At 44.7% G+C, this 15,302-nt stretch overlaps 3 protein-coding genes across 3 annotated transcripts; 1 reads left to right on the top strand and 2 right to left on the bottom strand.

The window, feature by feature from the left end:
- Window positions 1-503: 503 nt before the first annotated feature.
- Window positions 504-1,293, bottom strand: LOC134183582 (uncharacterized protein K02A2.6-like). The gene is made up of 3 exons (XM_062651164.1): window positions 877-1,293; window positions 768-826; window positions 504-603 (listed from the first exon to the last, which is right to left on the bottom strand). The coding sequence occupies exons 1-3, from the start codon at window positions 1,291-1,293 to the stop codon at window positions 504-506; spliced, it is 576 nt and encodes a 191-aa protein (XP_062507148.1).
- Window positions 1,294-5,719: 4,426 nt separating this feature from the next.
- Window positions 5,720-6,693, bottom strand: LOC134183747 (uncharacterized). Its single transcript, XM_062651340.1, has one exon. It carries the CDS (start codon window positions 6,612-6,614, stop codon window positions 6,171-6,173), a length of 444 nt encoding a protein of 147 aa, XP_062507324.1. The 5' UTR covers window positions 6,615-6,693; the 3' UTR covers window positions 5,720-6,170.
- A 4,308-nt stretch (window positions 6,694-11,001) lies between these two features.
- Window positions 11,002-14,426, top strand: LOC134183621 (26S proteasome non-ATPase regulatory subunit 10-like). The gene is made up of 3 exons (XM_062651205.1): window positions 11,002-11,146; window positions 13,558-13,608; window positions 13,676-14,426. The coding sequence occupies exons 1-3, from the start codon at window positions 11,099-11,101 to the stop codon at window positions 14,174-14,176; spliced, it is 600 nt and encodes a 199-aa protein (XP_062507189.1). The 5' UTR covers window positions 11,002-11,098; the 3' UTR covers window positions 14,177-14,426.
- The last annotated feature ends 876 nt before the right edge of the window (window positions 14,427-15,302 follow it).

Below are 15,302 nucleotides of genomic sequence, written 5' to 3'. Positions count from 1 at the left end.
GTACATATGAGGACTCGAGTACCCCACAGTAGTTTGCCGTGGTAGGTGGTCAATTCATTTCTCCGCAAGAAGAATGCTTGTAGTCCATACGACTGTGGAGCCTTCTCCCAGCCTGTCTGCATAGCTTCTATAACAGTGGGCAGTATTGGATCTTGACACTAAGTGCGATGTACTTCAGCATCTGTGGTTGGCAGACCTTGCACAAAATCTGCATAGAGTAGTGTCTCCTCATCTGACTTCTGGGTACCGGTAGACAAGGTAAACCGTCGCTGTTACAGTCTGGTACCCCTGTGCTCAATCTTGTAGGTGAAAGTACCCAGAAACACACACCATCTCTGTAAATGTGCGGCGGCAGTAGATGGAACAGCTTTACCCGGTTCAATTATATACTGCAATGGCTTGTGATCAGTAATTAGCGTAAAGAGTCATCCTTCCAGATAACCTTGGAATTTACTCATTCCCCAGTATAGTCCCAAAGCCTCCTTCTCTATTTGCGTGTACTGTCATTCGATCCTCGTCAGCGTCCTCGAGGCATAGGCTATTGGCCATTCCAATCCATCCATCATTCCATGAAACAGCACGGCTCCGAGTCCGTATGACGAACTGTCACAGGCTAGGACAAGTTCCAAATCTGGGTTGTAGTGTCAGAACTCTGTCTTCCAACAGCAGGCTTTTCACAATTTCAAAACTTCGACTTTGTTCACTACCCCAGCGCCATTTCTAAGAATGAGTAAAGTTGAGTGATGGATGTTCTAAGGAGGTGGCACCTGGGTGATGGCTTGATTCGTTTTGGGTGATTGAGAGGCCCCATGCTGAGATAAAGTGCCTGCAATATTCAACGGAGTTTTGCAAAAAGCGACAATTGTCCTAATTAACCGTGAGGCCATATTCTTGAAGGCGTCGTAGTACCGAATCCAAGATTGGGAAGTGTTCTTCAGTGGTTCTGCCGGTAATGATAATGTCAGTTAGATAACATTGTACTCCCGCTGTGCCCTGTAGTACTTGGTTCATAGTTTGTTGCCAGATTGCTGGCGCAGAGGCAATGCCGTACGATAACCGCTGATATTGATAACGTCCTTTTGGCAGGTTGACAACCATATATTTCTGTGAGTCTTCTTCGAGTTCCATCTGCAGATAAGCTTGCTTGAGATCAAGGACGTTAAAGTGTCTTCTCCCACTCAAGCGCACGAATATGTCATCGATCCGTGGCAAATGGTAAGAGTCAATGTCTACCTGTGGATTCACTGTCACCTTGAAATCACCACAAATACAGATGGTATTGTCCTGCTTCATAGGGGTTACTATGGGAGTGGCTCACTCACTGTGTTGAATTCACTTTACCAGACTGTTTCGATCGAGGGTATCTAGTTGGTGTTCCACCAGTGGCCTCCCTGCTAAGGGTACTGCTCTAGCCTTCCAGAACTGCGGTCTACTGTTCTCTTTTAAAACAATTCTAGCTTTGACTCCCTTGATCGCACATAGTCACGGTGAGAACACATCCGCATGTTTGTTTAGGACACTGTCCAGATTCCTCTTGGTTTCTAGATGTAGCAGTGGCCATCATAATTGTATTTCTCGAAGTCATTCACGTTCAAATAGAGGTGATCCATTTCCCAGTAATAATACATAAAGTTGGAGGCATCTCCCCTGATCTTGATACTCCACCCTTACTTTACAAACACCAGTAGGTCGTACCGTCTCCCCTGAATACGTTCGTAATTCAAGGGTTGTTGGATGCAGGTTCACTATTGGGCGGAGCTGTTTGTCAAATTCCTTTTTGCTTATCACTGATACGCTGCCCCTGTGTCAAGTTTCATTTTCCAGGGCTTCTCTTTAATGGTGCCATCTACTGCAATGGCCTTGTTTCTGTTTAGTTGAAACAAGGTGCTGAGATTCTGGTTGTGATTATAGCTATTATCAAAGCTTTTGTCATCTATTTCCTGCTGCCTAGCCTCCATAACGTTCGCTGTGTGCGAATTCCGTTGGCTCTTGGATTTATCCTTTCTCAATAGTCTTTTGCCATCACCCGGCATTGTTTGTTTCTTGTCCGCCCTGATCACTGCGCGACATGCTTGTTGGATGCGGCCAAATTTCTTGCAAGTGTGACAGGTGGCCCCCTTGAAAGGGCATTTGTTTGCTGGATGATCCCCTGTGCATCACTAGCATCTGTGGGTCAGTCGGGAACTAACATAACGAACGGCTGTATGCTCAGCATCCGGGTGGTTGCCCACCACGCCCCTTGTAGAGTCTCAATATCTTTTGAAACTTGTTCAATGGCAATGCACTTCTTAACAGCGGAGTCAAATGATCTCTGTTAGCTTTTCTGCCAGCAGTGGTCAGAGCATTCTATCATTCCAAATACCAGCTATGAAGAGGTCACGCCGCCGTTCGTTCTGCATTTCATCTGTAAATTTGCAGTAGGAAGCTAGATGTTTAAACGCCTTGACATAGTCGGTTACCGATTCCTGGGGCTGGTGCACTCTATTGTAAATTCATACCTGCTGACTAGTGCCGATCTCTCCGGTTTGACATGAGCTTTCATCACTTGGACTATTCTCTCATATGTCACACTTGGATCAGTGAGTTTCTCTTGATTATTTGAAGACTCAGCCAGAACATTTGCCATAAGGATAGCCTTTGTCCGTTCTGCATTGCGAATACCGTTCCCCAAGAAAAAGAATTCTACCTGTTCTGTAAAATTTTCCCAGTCACTGCCTTGGACGTACTGTACCACCTTCCCGACGGGCATGACCGTTTCCGGTTCTTGACCCCTTTGGTCCCTTCCTTGCTCTGCCATTTGTACTGACTTCGGTATCACTGATGTGTACTACTGCTAGTGGTAAAGAGGGCTGATCTCCGGTTATAAGTCTGTCTGTCAAAAAATTCAGCATCTCACCTCTGAGTCGACTCTAGCTGTCTTGTCTCTGTTGGACCTCCGTAGATCATGAACTCCTCGTCGCCAGAGTTGCATTGCAAGGCAATCGCATTTGGAGACTCATGAAATACCAAACAACTGTATTTCTAGTAGATCCCGCTCAACACTAGAACACAACAATACGCATGCGCATAATCATAATATCGTGCATAATCGTAATACCCCGTCTAATCCACTACCTTACAGTTTGGCCGTGACTGGCAAGTCATGTACCTCATCAAGGTGGAAAGCTAGCTCAGCTTCCTCCTCTTCAGTCGTTGGGCAAGTCTGGATAAGGCATTGGCAAAACCGTTCTCTTGAGAGTATTTAAATTCCATGGTATATGACTAAGAGGCCAAGGTTATTGCCCAACGTTGAAGCCGTGCCACTGCCATGGTAGGTATGCCCTTCTTGGGACTGAGTATGGTCATCAACGGCTTCCGGTCTGTGACCAGGATAAATTGCCTGCCATAGATGTACTTATAAATTTTTTACAGCAAATGTTATTGCCAATGCTTCCCATTCTAATTGGCAATAACTCCGTTTGGTTGATGTCACAGTGCGAGAGACAAATGCAACTAGCCGTTCATGTCCATTTGACATGATATGTGTCAAAGCAGCTCCAACACCATAAGAAGAAGCAGCCACTGCCACATGCAATGGTAGACTTGGGACATAATAAGACAAGACAGGGGAACTGGTGAGTTTGTCCTTGACTAATTGAAATTCTTGTTCACATAACTTTGTTCAATTCCATTTTTGACCTTTTCGCAATAAACTGTGAGTAGCTGCAGAAGATACGACAACTTTGGAATTAACGATTGTGATAGTTCACCATTCCTAGGAATAATTGTAGCTGTGTTGTGTTTTCAGGACTAGGACACTGCCAGATGCCTGACACTTTGGCCTTGGAAACATGGGCACCATTCTTATCAATCTGGTGTCCCAGAAAGTCCACCGATGATTTGAGAAACTGACATTTGTCCTCACGTAGACGTACACCATGTTTTTCTAAACATTTCAGCACTGCCTCTTGGTTTTGGTTGGACCAGTGACTATGAGATCATCCATATACGCTCCAACTCCTGGTAGTCCTTGTACGATTTGGTCAATTGACTTTTGAAACTTTGCTGGCAAATGCTACGCCACATGGCATGCAGAGGTATCGGTAGAGCCCTTTGTGAGTGTTGATTGTTGTGTAATGTTTTGAGTCCTCAGTGAAAGGCATTTGTTGATATGTGTGCGATAAGTTCAGTATTGAAAACTCCTTGCCGCCTGACAATTGGTGAAAAAGATTGTCTGGTCGTAGCAATGAGTACTGGTCTACCTGCATGCTTTGGTTCAAAGTAACCTTGTAATTGCTGCATAACCAAATGGACCCATTCTTCTTCCTTACACACACACACACACACACACACACACACACACACACACACACACACACACACACACACACACACACACACACACAAGGAAAGTTCCCCAATCACTCACATCCACCTTCTCAATGTCTCCTTCACGTTGTAGTCAATTAGTCGATTCAATTCCTCATTCACTGCCTCATGTAAAGTATACGGCACAGGTTTATGCTTGAAAAACTTTGGGACTGTCCCTGGTTTTATGTTGATTGAGACAGGAATATGCATGGTCCCCAACCCTGGAGCAAAACAGCTGAGCGTTTATCAAAAATGCTTTCTAGGTTTTATCCATGGAAGTACTCTGAACATAGTTGATATTATGCCAGTCTAATTTGATCTGTCCTAGCCAGTTGTGCCCAAGCAATGTCGACCCTGATCCCTCCACTATCAACAAGGGTAGCAACTTTCTTTGCTGTTGATACTGTACTTTTACCCGCACACACCCAAGCACAGCCACCGTTTCCCCCTGTGTATGTATGCAGTGTGCAATGGGCAGGGCTCTAATGTAGCCAGAACTCCAAGGTTGCTCCACTGTCGTATGAGCATCAGAGATACTGATGGCCCATGTATCAACTTCCATAGTCACTGGATTCCTTGAATGGGCGGAGTGGTCTGGTGATTTAGGGTAAGTACACTCCACTTTTGCTGCTCTTTGCCTGTATCTGACTACTCACTGGCATACTTGGTTTCTCCTGTAACTGCTGCTGGTTGTGACCGTTGACGGCTTGAGCGACACACTGATGAGATGTGGCCTTTCTTTCTGCATGCAGAACACACAGTTTCCTTATGCCAACAAGCGGGTGCCAAATGATGGCTCTGTCTTTGCGCAGCCGAGGTGTTAATCTAGTTTCAGTCGGTGAACATTGTCTTCGACACTTACCAGTGAATTGGGTTGCTGACTCATCATCTCACGTGAATCCTTTGCTGCAGCTTCCACGGCTGCTGTAATAGCAACAGCTTTCTTGTAATCGAGCGTCGCCTCCGACAGGAATCGCTTCTGAATGGCCGAGGAGCCTAACTGCAAACTAATTGGTTTCTGATAGCGTCATCCAGTTGTTCCCCAAAGTTGCAGTCTATAGACAATTTCCTTGGCTTGGCAACATATGATGTGATGGACTTACTCGCAGCTTGATTACGCTTGTAAAAACGAAAACGTTCCACTATCACTAGTGCTTTTGGCACCAAACGTCTAGAGAGTTGAAAACGATGTCATTGCAAGGTAATTCAGACGGCTTCTTTGGGGCGACCAGATTTCGAAATAAGCTGCATGTAGCACTGCCCATCAAAGATAGCAGAGTCGCAACACGGTGATCATTATCCACTTTGCTGGCTTTCATGAACTGCTCTGCCTGTTCAACAAAGGTCGACCAATCTTCGAACATGTAGTCGAATGCAGCAATCTGCCAATGTACGTACCATGCATCCTCCTTGCCAGATGTGGTAACATGGAAAGTGATTATAAGAGAAACAACAGTACAATCTATTATAATGGCCATCTAGGAGGTACGCACGCACAACACTACAACACAGGGTAAAGAGATGACATGTCTAAAATAGCAATTATGTTGGAATACTGCGCTGTATTTGTACTTATACGCACACACTGATTCTACAACACAGAAGACTGACGATCTATTGCTATAGACACACAGAACTATTGTTGAACGTGAAACACAGACTCTAATAATGCAATTGCCCTACAGCTATCTTATACATGTCATCGTAACTCTGCCTCTAACTAATTAGTACACACAATACACCACAGTCCTCCCTCCTTAGTCTTGTCGGTATCTAGCAGGAGGTCTCCTGTTGGATCTCGCCGCATATCTTCTTTCTGCTCAGGGTGATAACTGTGCTGTTGCTGTCGTTGGTATCTCCTGGCTTGATTCACCTGGTTCAGCTGTTGTGTTCTCTTCAACTGCTGCTTTATCTCGCTGTGTATTTTGATCCAGGGCCACTGAAATTGGTGTTTCTTCTGTCTCTGCCACTTGTGGCATACTCCTCTCATCTCTGGGTCTTAGTTGGTCCACATGTACATATCTATTACTTCCTCCAACATTGACCAAGTAGTCAGCGGGACCCAGTTTCTGAACTATGGTACCACCTAACCACTTCCCTCTACTGTCTTGTCTCGAGTTCCAGACACTTACAGTTGATTCTGGTTCGAGGTCTCTTGCTCGAAAGGCAGCATCTTCATATTGATCAGTCCGCAGATCTCGGATGTTGTTCCCTGTTTCAGGTCGTAAAAGAGTTAGTCTAGTCCTCAATTCTTGCTTCAACATCAGCTCCGCTGGGGCCTTCCCTGTTGTCGTGTTTGGTGTCGTTCGATACCTCAGTAAGAATGATGATACCTGATGACTGATGGATCTCCCGGTTGGCCAACTCTTCAAACATTTCTTGAGTTCTTGGACCAGTCTTTCAGCCCGTCCATTGGATGATGGATGCTATGGAGGTGTAAACTGATGTCGAATTCCATTGGCCTTCATGAACATCTGAAATTCATGTGACCTAAATTGGGGCCCGTTATCCCTCACCAACCTCCTGGGTAAGCGGTGATAACTGAAGGTCCGTCTCATCGCATTCATGGTCTGCTCTGTGGTGGCATGAGTGCCCAACTCGTGTACTTCTGGCCACTTTGAGAAAGTGTCAATCATCAGCAAGTACTGTCTTCCGGATAGTTCCGCAAAGTCAGCATGCACTCTCCCAAGGCATCGCTGGGAAGATCCATGGGTAAGATGGTAAGACTTGTGCCGGTCTTCCTTTTTGACTATGACATCTCTCACATCTCCTAGCCAAGTCTTCCAAATCTCCGTCAACATTGGGCCACCAGATGAAGCTCCTCGCTAAAGCCTTCATCCTGACTACTCCAAGATGTTCATCATGAATCTCTTCTGCCACCACCCTACATTAATGCCTTTGGTATAATTACTCTACTGCCCCAGAGTAGGCATCCATTATCGATTGACAACTCTGTGGATCGTCTGGAGTAAGGCTCTAAACATGGATTCCTTGAAGTTCTCTATCCACTTCTGGTATATTCATAGGCCTTTCTCAGTATCAGATCTCTCTCTGGGTTTCTCTGGCTATTTCGGTTGCCATCACTGGCACCTGATAGCAGTAGTCCACGTGGTAAATCTCCTCAATCACTTGCATAGGTATTGGCAATCTAGACAACAAATCTGCTTCCTTGTTGTCTACTCCTGACTTGAACTACAGCTTGTAGTTGTATGCACTGAGAAGCAGTGCTCATTGTTGTAATCGGGCTGCTGCCAAAGTTGGGACACCTTCATATGGTCCCAAGATCTTCAGAAGGGGTCGATGGTCTGTAATCAATGTAAATTCTCTTCCCACTAGGTACTTGTGAAACTGCTTCACTCCGTATACTAATGCTAATGCCACTTTTCCTAGTTGGGCGTACTTCTTCTCTGCTGTCGATAGTGTTCTGGATGCAAAGGTTATCGGTCTCTCCTTGCCATCTGGCATTATGTGTGTCAGACAGGTACCTATCACATAAGGTGATGCGTCACAACTCAGACTCACTGGCCTTTGCAGGTCATAAATTTGTAAGGAATTCTGATTCCAGAAGCTTCCGTTTCCCTTTTGGAATGCTTCTCTTTCCTTAGATCCACACTTCCACGTTCGATTCTTGCCTAATAACACATACAAGAGATGCAAGGTCGCTAAAAATTTGCCAAAAACCGCCCGTAGTAATTGAGTAAGCCCAGGAAAGCCTTAAGTTCTGTCACGTTTGTCGGTTCTGGCGCATCTCTGATCGCCTGGACCTTAGTCTCCGAGGGCGAGATGCCTTGCTCACTGATAATATGACCCAAGTATTTCACTTGAGGCTGATTGAATTTGCATTTTTTCTGTTTCAGTCTCATACCAGCCTCATCCAATTGTCTCAGCACTGTTAGCAACCTCTGCTCATGTTGTTCTTCATTTTCACCTACTACTAATATGTCGTCCAAATAGCAGATGACACCAGGAATTCCTGACAAGAGGTTGTCCATGGTTTGCTGCCAAATTCCAGGTGCTGAACATATTCCAAAAGGCATCCGATTAAACGTGAATAAACCCTTGTTGGTATTAATCATCAAATAATGTTGGCTATCAGGGGCAGCACACATCTGCTGGTATGCCTGTTTCAGATCCATGCGTGAGAATCATCTTCCTCCAGCCAAGGTTGCCAACAGATCCTAGGGGTTTGGCATTGGATAACCTCTCATATCTAGATAGAGGTTTATCGTGACTTTGTAGTCACCACACAGTCTCACTGTACTGTCCCCCTTTCGAATTACAACTACTGGAGTTGCCTAGTCACTCTTCCCTACTGGTCGTATCACTCCCTTGAGTTGCATGCGATCTAGTTCCTGATTGACCTTTTCTTGCAAAGCATACGACATTGGTCGAGGACTGTGGAATCTTGGTCTAGCCTCCGCTGTCAGTGCAATTCTTGTCTCATGCCCTTGTACAGTACCAACACCTGAACCAAATAACCTTGGAAAATTCTCCTTGGTGTCAAACCTTTGGCGTGCCTCGACATTAAACAGAGATCCCAATTGAGCTGGATCTTAGTTAACCAGTTCCTCTCCAGAATGGCTGGTTTACCATGTACATTTACTACTATAATGTAAGCAGTAGCATGATGCTCACCGTATCTCACTGATACTATTGCCTCTCCTTCACCTTGAGGCTTCCACTGCTGTACATCTTCAATGTCGCCGTACTTGCATGTAGCTGGACATGGGACAGATACTGCTCATATACACTGACGGGTATTACCGTCACTGTGGCTTCTTTGTCCACCTCCATTGGTATCTGACTGCCAGCTGCTTCCAGTGTGATCTTGACTCTGCTCTTTCCAGATTGAGCAAACACCGCACTGACCGTATCTTCATCAATTTGATGAGGGGGTTGTGGCTTGCCTTTCGCTGTGGTGCCTTCTTGAGCTCATCTTGTTGAGATCATTTGCGGCATACTCTACTGATGTGCCATTGTCCCATGCAGAAATAACACTTCTGAGACTTGAATTTGCATGTACTGGGGTGATGTCCACGCCCACCACATCTATAGCATTCTCAGCTGCCTAATTGCCTTGCTTTGTAAGTGCCACCTGTTGTGTCACGTTATACGCTAAACGCCATCTCGACTTGCTTTGCAGGTGGTCACCTTGTGGTACTTCCACGTACAGTATATGTTTCGTCTATGTTTCGTCTCTCGCAGTTTTGGCGGCTTGTGTAATGTGGACTGCCTTCGTCAAAGTCAGCTCAGGATCTTTCTCTGCACAGCCTCGTGATATAATCCACACACCAGTTGATGCCCGAGCGCTGTATCCAGGTAGTCTCCAAAATCGCAGTGCTTCGATAGCCTGCGTCGTTCAGCCATATAATTCGCAATAGTCTCACCGTCTCTCTAAAAAAAGTTGATAAAAACAGAACCTCTCTGCGATCACAACAATGCGTGGCTCAAAATGGCTCTTCAACAGCATAAACAACTCATCCAGTGACTTGTCTTGTGGCTTCTCTGGTCTCACCAGATTCTTCAAGAGAGTGTATGTCACAGTGCCGACGCAAGTCAAGAAGACTGCTATCTGCTTGTCTCCGTCCTCCAACCCATTCGCAGCGCAGTACAGGAGAAACATTCTTTGTAATCTTTACGATACCAATTCCTGCGTTAAATTCTCCCAGCTTACCATGTCTTCCTGTGGCCATCCTCATCGCCAATTGTGCTGTATCTGTACTTATACGCACACAATGATTCTACACCATGGAAGACTGACGATCTATTGCTATAGACAAACAGAACTATCGCTGAACGCTGAACACAGACTCTAACAATGCAATTGCCCTACGGCTATCTTATACATGTCATCGTAACTCCGCCTCTAACTAATTAGTACACACAATACACCACAAAATTTAATACAAAATACATTAATTACAGCAAAAATCTGCCAGAACCCTGACTGCCATGTCGACAAAGGTGACATGTAGATATTGCCTTTGCTGATCAGTATGTTGGCAGCAACGTCATGAAATGAGTGTGAAACATACAACAAGATCCCTAATCTCCTCTGCTCCCCCAGCATCATCTCACAGTCACTAATATTAATTCACTCAAAGACTGGTTCATTGCTGTTTTTCGTTTCTAAGTACTATTCCAGGTAATTAATTTATAAGTTAAGCCTATAGCTATATAAAAAGTTAATTATAATACCTAGCTACATAGATGCAGTGTTCATGCTTACCAAATGGTTGCTTTTACTGATGCTTTTTGCAGCTTCGGAGATCCGCAACTTCATACCTACAGACCGAAAATACAGAACTACTAGTCACACAAAAATTGCAGCTGAGAAATTAGAGTGTAGGCATAGCCTCGAAATCAGATTTTGTAAAATTCATCCAAGAATACCTCAGGAGAACGGAAATGCAGTCATCACTTTATTTACACACTACCGTGTACTCGTACATGTTAGATGCTGTACGAACACTCACCTTTGCTAAATTCATGCCACATGCTTCGATAATACGGGTTATTAATCACGTGACAACCGTAAATCCAGACCGTCGTTAGGTGTAGTCTGCATAAAAGAGTTTCGATGGGGCGCTTCTCCTGAAGTTGATTAGGAACTGTCTTGATGTTTGCACTGATGTGATTACCGTTTTACGTAGGTCTTGCTTTTTATCTATCTTCAGTGGTAGACTGACTGCATGGTAACATTCGGCAACAAACCAGCGTTTGTAGATGAACTAGCTCGATCGGCAGAATGAATAGAGGTCGTGTCGGCCGTACAGGCAGATGGACGGCTCTAGAGGTAAGACTTTCTAGCTGTCGCTCTAGCTATTCATGTCCCTAGATTTAGATAGTAATTTTCTCACTTTTGCAACTAAAAATTGACGGCACTGTCCACTACGTGCATGGTAACATTTTATGACGCGTGTAAGCTATAAGTAATACTGTATACCACAGCGAACGTTTGTAACAACCCCATGCAGTTATTGCAGCTAGCCAACACACTCAAACACGCACACACGCGCGCGCGCGCGCACACACACACACACACACACACACACACACACACACACACACACACACACACACACACACACACACACACACTGACTGGCTGGCTGGCTGGCTGGCTGGCTGGCTGACTGACTGACTGACTGACTGACACACACGCACGCACGCACGCACACACCATCCATCTATTTCCATCCAATTGCTGCTTGTGCTCCATGATTACCATGACCCTACAGGAGATGTAGGCCATAGAAAACATCAAGTCTACACTGCTCAAGGTCTGTCTTGACAAAACGCTGGTGATTATGAAGACCTTGTTTTTGAAAGTGTGATGACAAAACTGACATGGAATCCTTGAGGCGGTAGAATGACAACGTTGGTGACTAATCAAACCTCCTTGTTAAATGCCTGAAATGAGCAGCCAGGGTGGGTGTACAGTGCAGAAGACTCACGGTTTTTACAAGTCGTTTTCGCCGTTGTTTTCTGTCATCTCTGAGTCTCTAATTTCTCTTTGTCTTCTGCTTCCTTGTTGAAATGCTCTCCGCTACGTTTGATGATGGAACGCCCACAGTTGCGCTCTTCAGCTTTCTCCCTCCAGGATTCTAACAAGCCACACTATACTTGAGGTCACCAATCATATTCATTGCAATGACGCTTCTGTCCACCATCATTGCGCTTGCAACCAACAGGAGCAGACACAAGAATCTGCTTGAGTGCGCGATCACTGGACATCCTTGAGAGATGTCCAAGAAAACGAAGGCGACTTTGTAGAAGAATCGATGAGATCCTTTGCTGTTTGGTCACCTTGCGTATCATAGTGTGACGCTCCTGCTTCCTGACCGATTTCCTATATAATTCGAAGGCAATGAATCAAAAGGACTCAAATTGTCTCAAGACGACGAACATGAGGCTCAAGGAGGACAATGTACTTGGGACCATACAGCAAGGTTGGAAGGATCAGTGTTCAAAAGACAAAGCTTGGTGCTCTTGATCTTACTTTGATACCACAAGATCCGAGAGAGTGACTGGAAGGCATGTGCGGCTTTACAGATTCTGGAATTAATATCTGTAGCCAATCCACAATTATTTTGAACAATGCTGCCCGAGTACTGGAAATTGATGAGAGACCACTTAATTCAATAGGGTCATCTCCTGGCACAAGGTGGATTGGTACAGGAGTTTGAATGTGTGAGCACTCAGATGGTAAAACGGCTAAGGTTTTCGTATTTTTTTGCAGCTAAATGCGAGACCCAGTTTCTTACAGCAGTTTGACAGGGAATCCAGCATTGTGGTGAGGTCAAACCAATTGTCAGAGAGAAGAGCCATATTGGCGGCATACTCCAGATCAGTCACCAGAGATTCGAACCTCAAGGTCTTCTTGTTCTCAACAACACCCACACACGCACACACGCACACACACACACACACACTCACACACACACACACACACACACACACACACACACACACTCACACACACACACACACACACACACACACACACACACACACACACACACACACACACATTCACACACAGTGTCACACGCGCGCGCGCGCTTGCACACATTCATGGAATACACGTCATAACCTGGAGCTCGTGACAGAGGCACTTGGACAGGGATTTTTGTTTTGTAGTTGGTGCCAAATTAAGCCATCAGCCAACCCAACATTACCTAATGTTTTGTAATGCGTGAAATATGTTATTGTATTAATATTAAAAAGTTTACTTATTGCGTAATACAGCTTCCAAATTACAATGTTGACAAAGTACTGTCAGGACTAGCTATACATGCAGCATTAACCATATCCTCTTGCGTACACATCTCTGTTCTCTGCGTCGACTGTGCTTGGTGATAAATAGAAAAATCAGATGAAGAGCTACCTGAGCAATTTTGTGCGTTCGTCTTGCTAGACAAGGGATCGAGCTACACCGCATTGTTTTGACACGTGGCTTACTATAGTTGATTTACTTAGAAATACTAAAGTTACAACTCTTAAGTCAAGTCTTATCGCTATGTACAAAATTAATTGATGTAGCAGCTCGATTAATTGTTGAGTTCTATGAAAAGTGTCTTTTCAACATAATTGAATCTGATTAGCCCCGCCCCGAAAATCACTCAGTATTACACTTCTTTGAATTTGATCACACTTTTTTGCACCATTTCACTGTGAAACCTCTAGTTTTTGTTCCTATTACAGATTTTCAGAACTGTATCTCGCAGTGTCAGTGAGTCTGTGACGTCACAGAGGGTACAGAAATATTTTTGTATGGGCTTGCTTGTTTATTATTTTGGTATAAGCTATGTCTGTTGTTCAGGAAGAGATCCTTAATTCTCTTGAGCTGTCTCTTCTTGGGAATGGAAAGTTTACAGCATTAGAAAACACACCAGACAAAGAACTGAACAGACCTGATGCGTATGGAGAGGTGGCACTGCGACTGGCCATCAGGTGTGGGCGTCTAGATTTGTGCAAATCTTTGGTAAAACGAGGTGCGCAAGTGACCGATGTCGAGTCCAACTGTTGTTGGACTTTGCTTCATGCTGCAAGTGCTAAAGGCAGCAGAGACATTGTTGCCTTTCTTTTGATCAAAGGAGCTATGCGTCAAATTAACGCGCAAAATAACAGAGGAGATACCCCATGTCATCTCGCTGCTAAATGTGGATTCACTCCCGTAGTGAAACTGTTGGTCAAGTCAGGGGCTGATATCACTATAAAGAATTGGAGAGGTCGAAATGTTCGAGAGGAGGCAATGGCAAATCGTCAACTTAGGACAGTCAGTAGTGTGGAGCAACTTTGCTACATGCAGCATGAAACTTAAGGTATCACGGACAGCACCCTAGCTATTGGAAACGACGAGACGTGTGGTGCCATATTGCACAGTTAATGTATTTGTAATAACGCGACGTTGTTAGACTGTGACAGTGTAGTTTAGTACTTTACGTGTGATTCTAAAATTTGCCACTACAGCAGCTTATAAATCTGCATACGAAAGACTTGAAGACTTAATTTAATGCATTGTTTATAGCATTGTGTGTGTGTGTGTGTGTGTGTGTGTGTGTGTGTGTGTGTGTGTGTGTGTGTGTGTGTGTGTGTGTGTGTGTGTGTGGTGTGTGTGTGTGTGTGTGTGTGTGTGTGTGTGTGTGTGTGTGTGTGTGTGTGTGTGTTGTGTTGTGTTGTGTTGTGTTGTGTTGTATTTATATCTTGAAATTACAACAAGCGATTGTTCAAACTTGAATATCAACAATGTCCTCAGGGGCGTACGCAGAATTTCTCTAGAGGGGGTTCGTAACTAAGTTAAGTGCTGTACTACTTTATAGATTTATATTATTTTTTACAGATAATTTCAATGTATCCAAAATCGGGAGTCTCGTTGTGTCTTCTGCTGTCCCCATATGTAATGGTGCTGTGTAGTTGCGCTCATGCGGCATTGCCTAATTCGAATTCCGCCATTACCTACCGCCTAGAGGGGGTTCGTCCGAACCCCCTCGAACCCCCTCTGCGTACGCCCCTGGTCCTACCATGAGATGGTTATTAAATGGTTTCTGTAGTCAATTACTTTTCGTTGTCATGTACATATACGTAGCCCTCCCTCTCGGCAGTCTTCGAATGGGTTCAGGGAATCTATCATGTCATGGTGAAGACAAACAACGTTTAGTATAAATTGGGTATTTACTGGGTGAACATACTGTCATATGTAACAAAGGAAGGACAAAGCAATTTTGGAGAGACTCTTTTTTGTCTTCCCAGGTCGTAACTGTAACTCCAGCGCGGACTGGAGTCAACTATTTTGCGCAAACAGCCTCACCCCGTTACTGAGAGGGAGCGTTTGTGCATATACCTACGCGGACTCTAGAGTGACGCCATTTATATGGTTGGATCAAAGTAAACTACTAGTTTTGGGGACATCCTGTCTAGCTAGGATTATCTGAAATGCCGTAATGATT

Source organism: Corticium candelabrum, chromosome 8 (assembly GCF_963422355.1).
Source record: "Corticium candelabrum chromosome 8, ooCorCand1.1, whole genome shotgun sequence".
In the NCBI taxonomy this organism is placed as follows: domain Eukaryota; kingdom Metazoa; phylum Porifera; class Homoscleromorpha; order Homosclerophorida; family Plakinidae; genus Corticium; species Corticium candelabrum.
The sequence above is the reverse complement of the archived record's forward strand: the minus strand, read 5'-3'. Positions and strand labels throughout refer to the sequence as shown.

Bases quoted from the DNA above. Each gene is read 5' to 3' on its own strand.
- LOC134183582 (XM_062651164.1), bottom strand. From the start codon at position 1,293: ATGAAGCAGGACAATACCATCTGTATTTGTGGTGATTTCAAGGTGACA. The intron at 827-876 runs GTTAATTAGGAC...TGAATATTGCAG, and splicing joins TTCAAGAATATGGCCTCACG to GCACTTTATCTCAGCATGGG. The intron at 604-767 runs GTGCCACCTCCT...AGCCTGTGACAG, and splicing joins CGAATCAAGCCATCACCCAG to TTCGTCATACGGACTCGGAG.
- LOC134183747 (XM_062651340.1), bottom strand. From the start codon at position 6,614: ATGTTGAAGCAAGAATTGAGGACTAGACTAACTCTTTTACGACCTGAA.
- LOC134183621 (XM_062651205.1), top strand. From the start codon at position 11,099: ATGAATAGAGGTCGTGTCGGCCGTACAGGCAGATGGACGGCTCTAGAG. The intron at 11,147-13,557 runs GTAAGACTTTCT...TTCCTATTACAG, and splicing joins GCAGATGGACGGCTCTAGAG to ATTTTCAGAACTGTATCTCG. The intron at 13,609-13,675 runs GTACAGAAATAT...TCTGTTGTTCAG, and splicing joins AGTCTGTGACGTCACAGAGG to GAAGAGATCCTTAATTCTCT.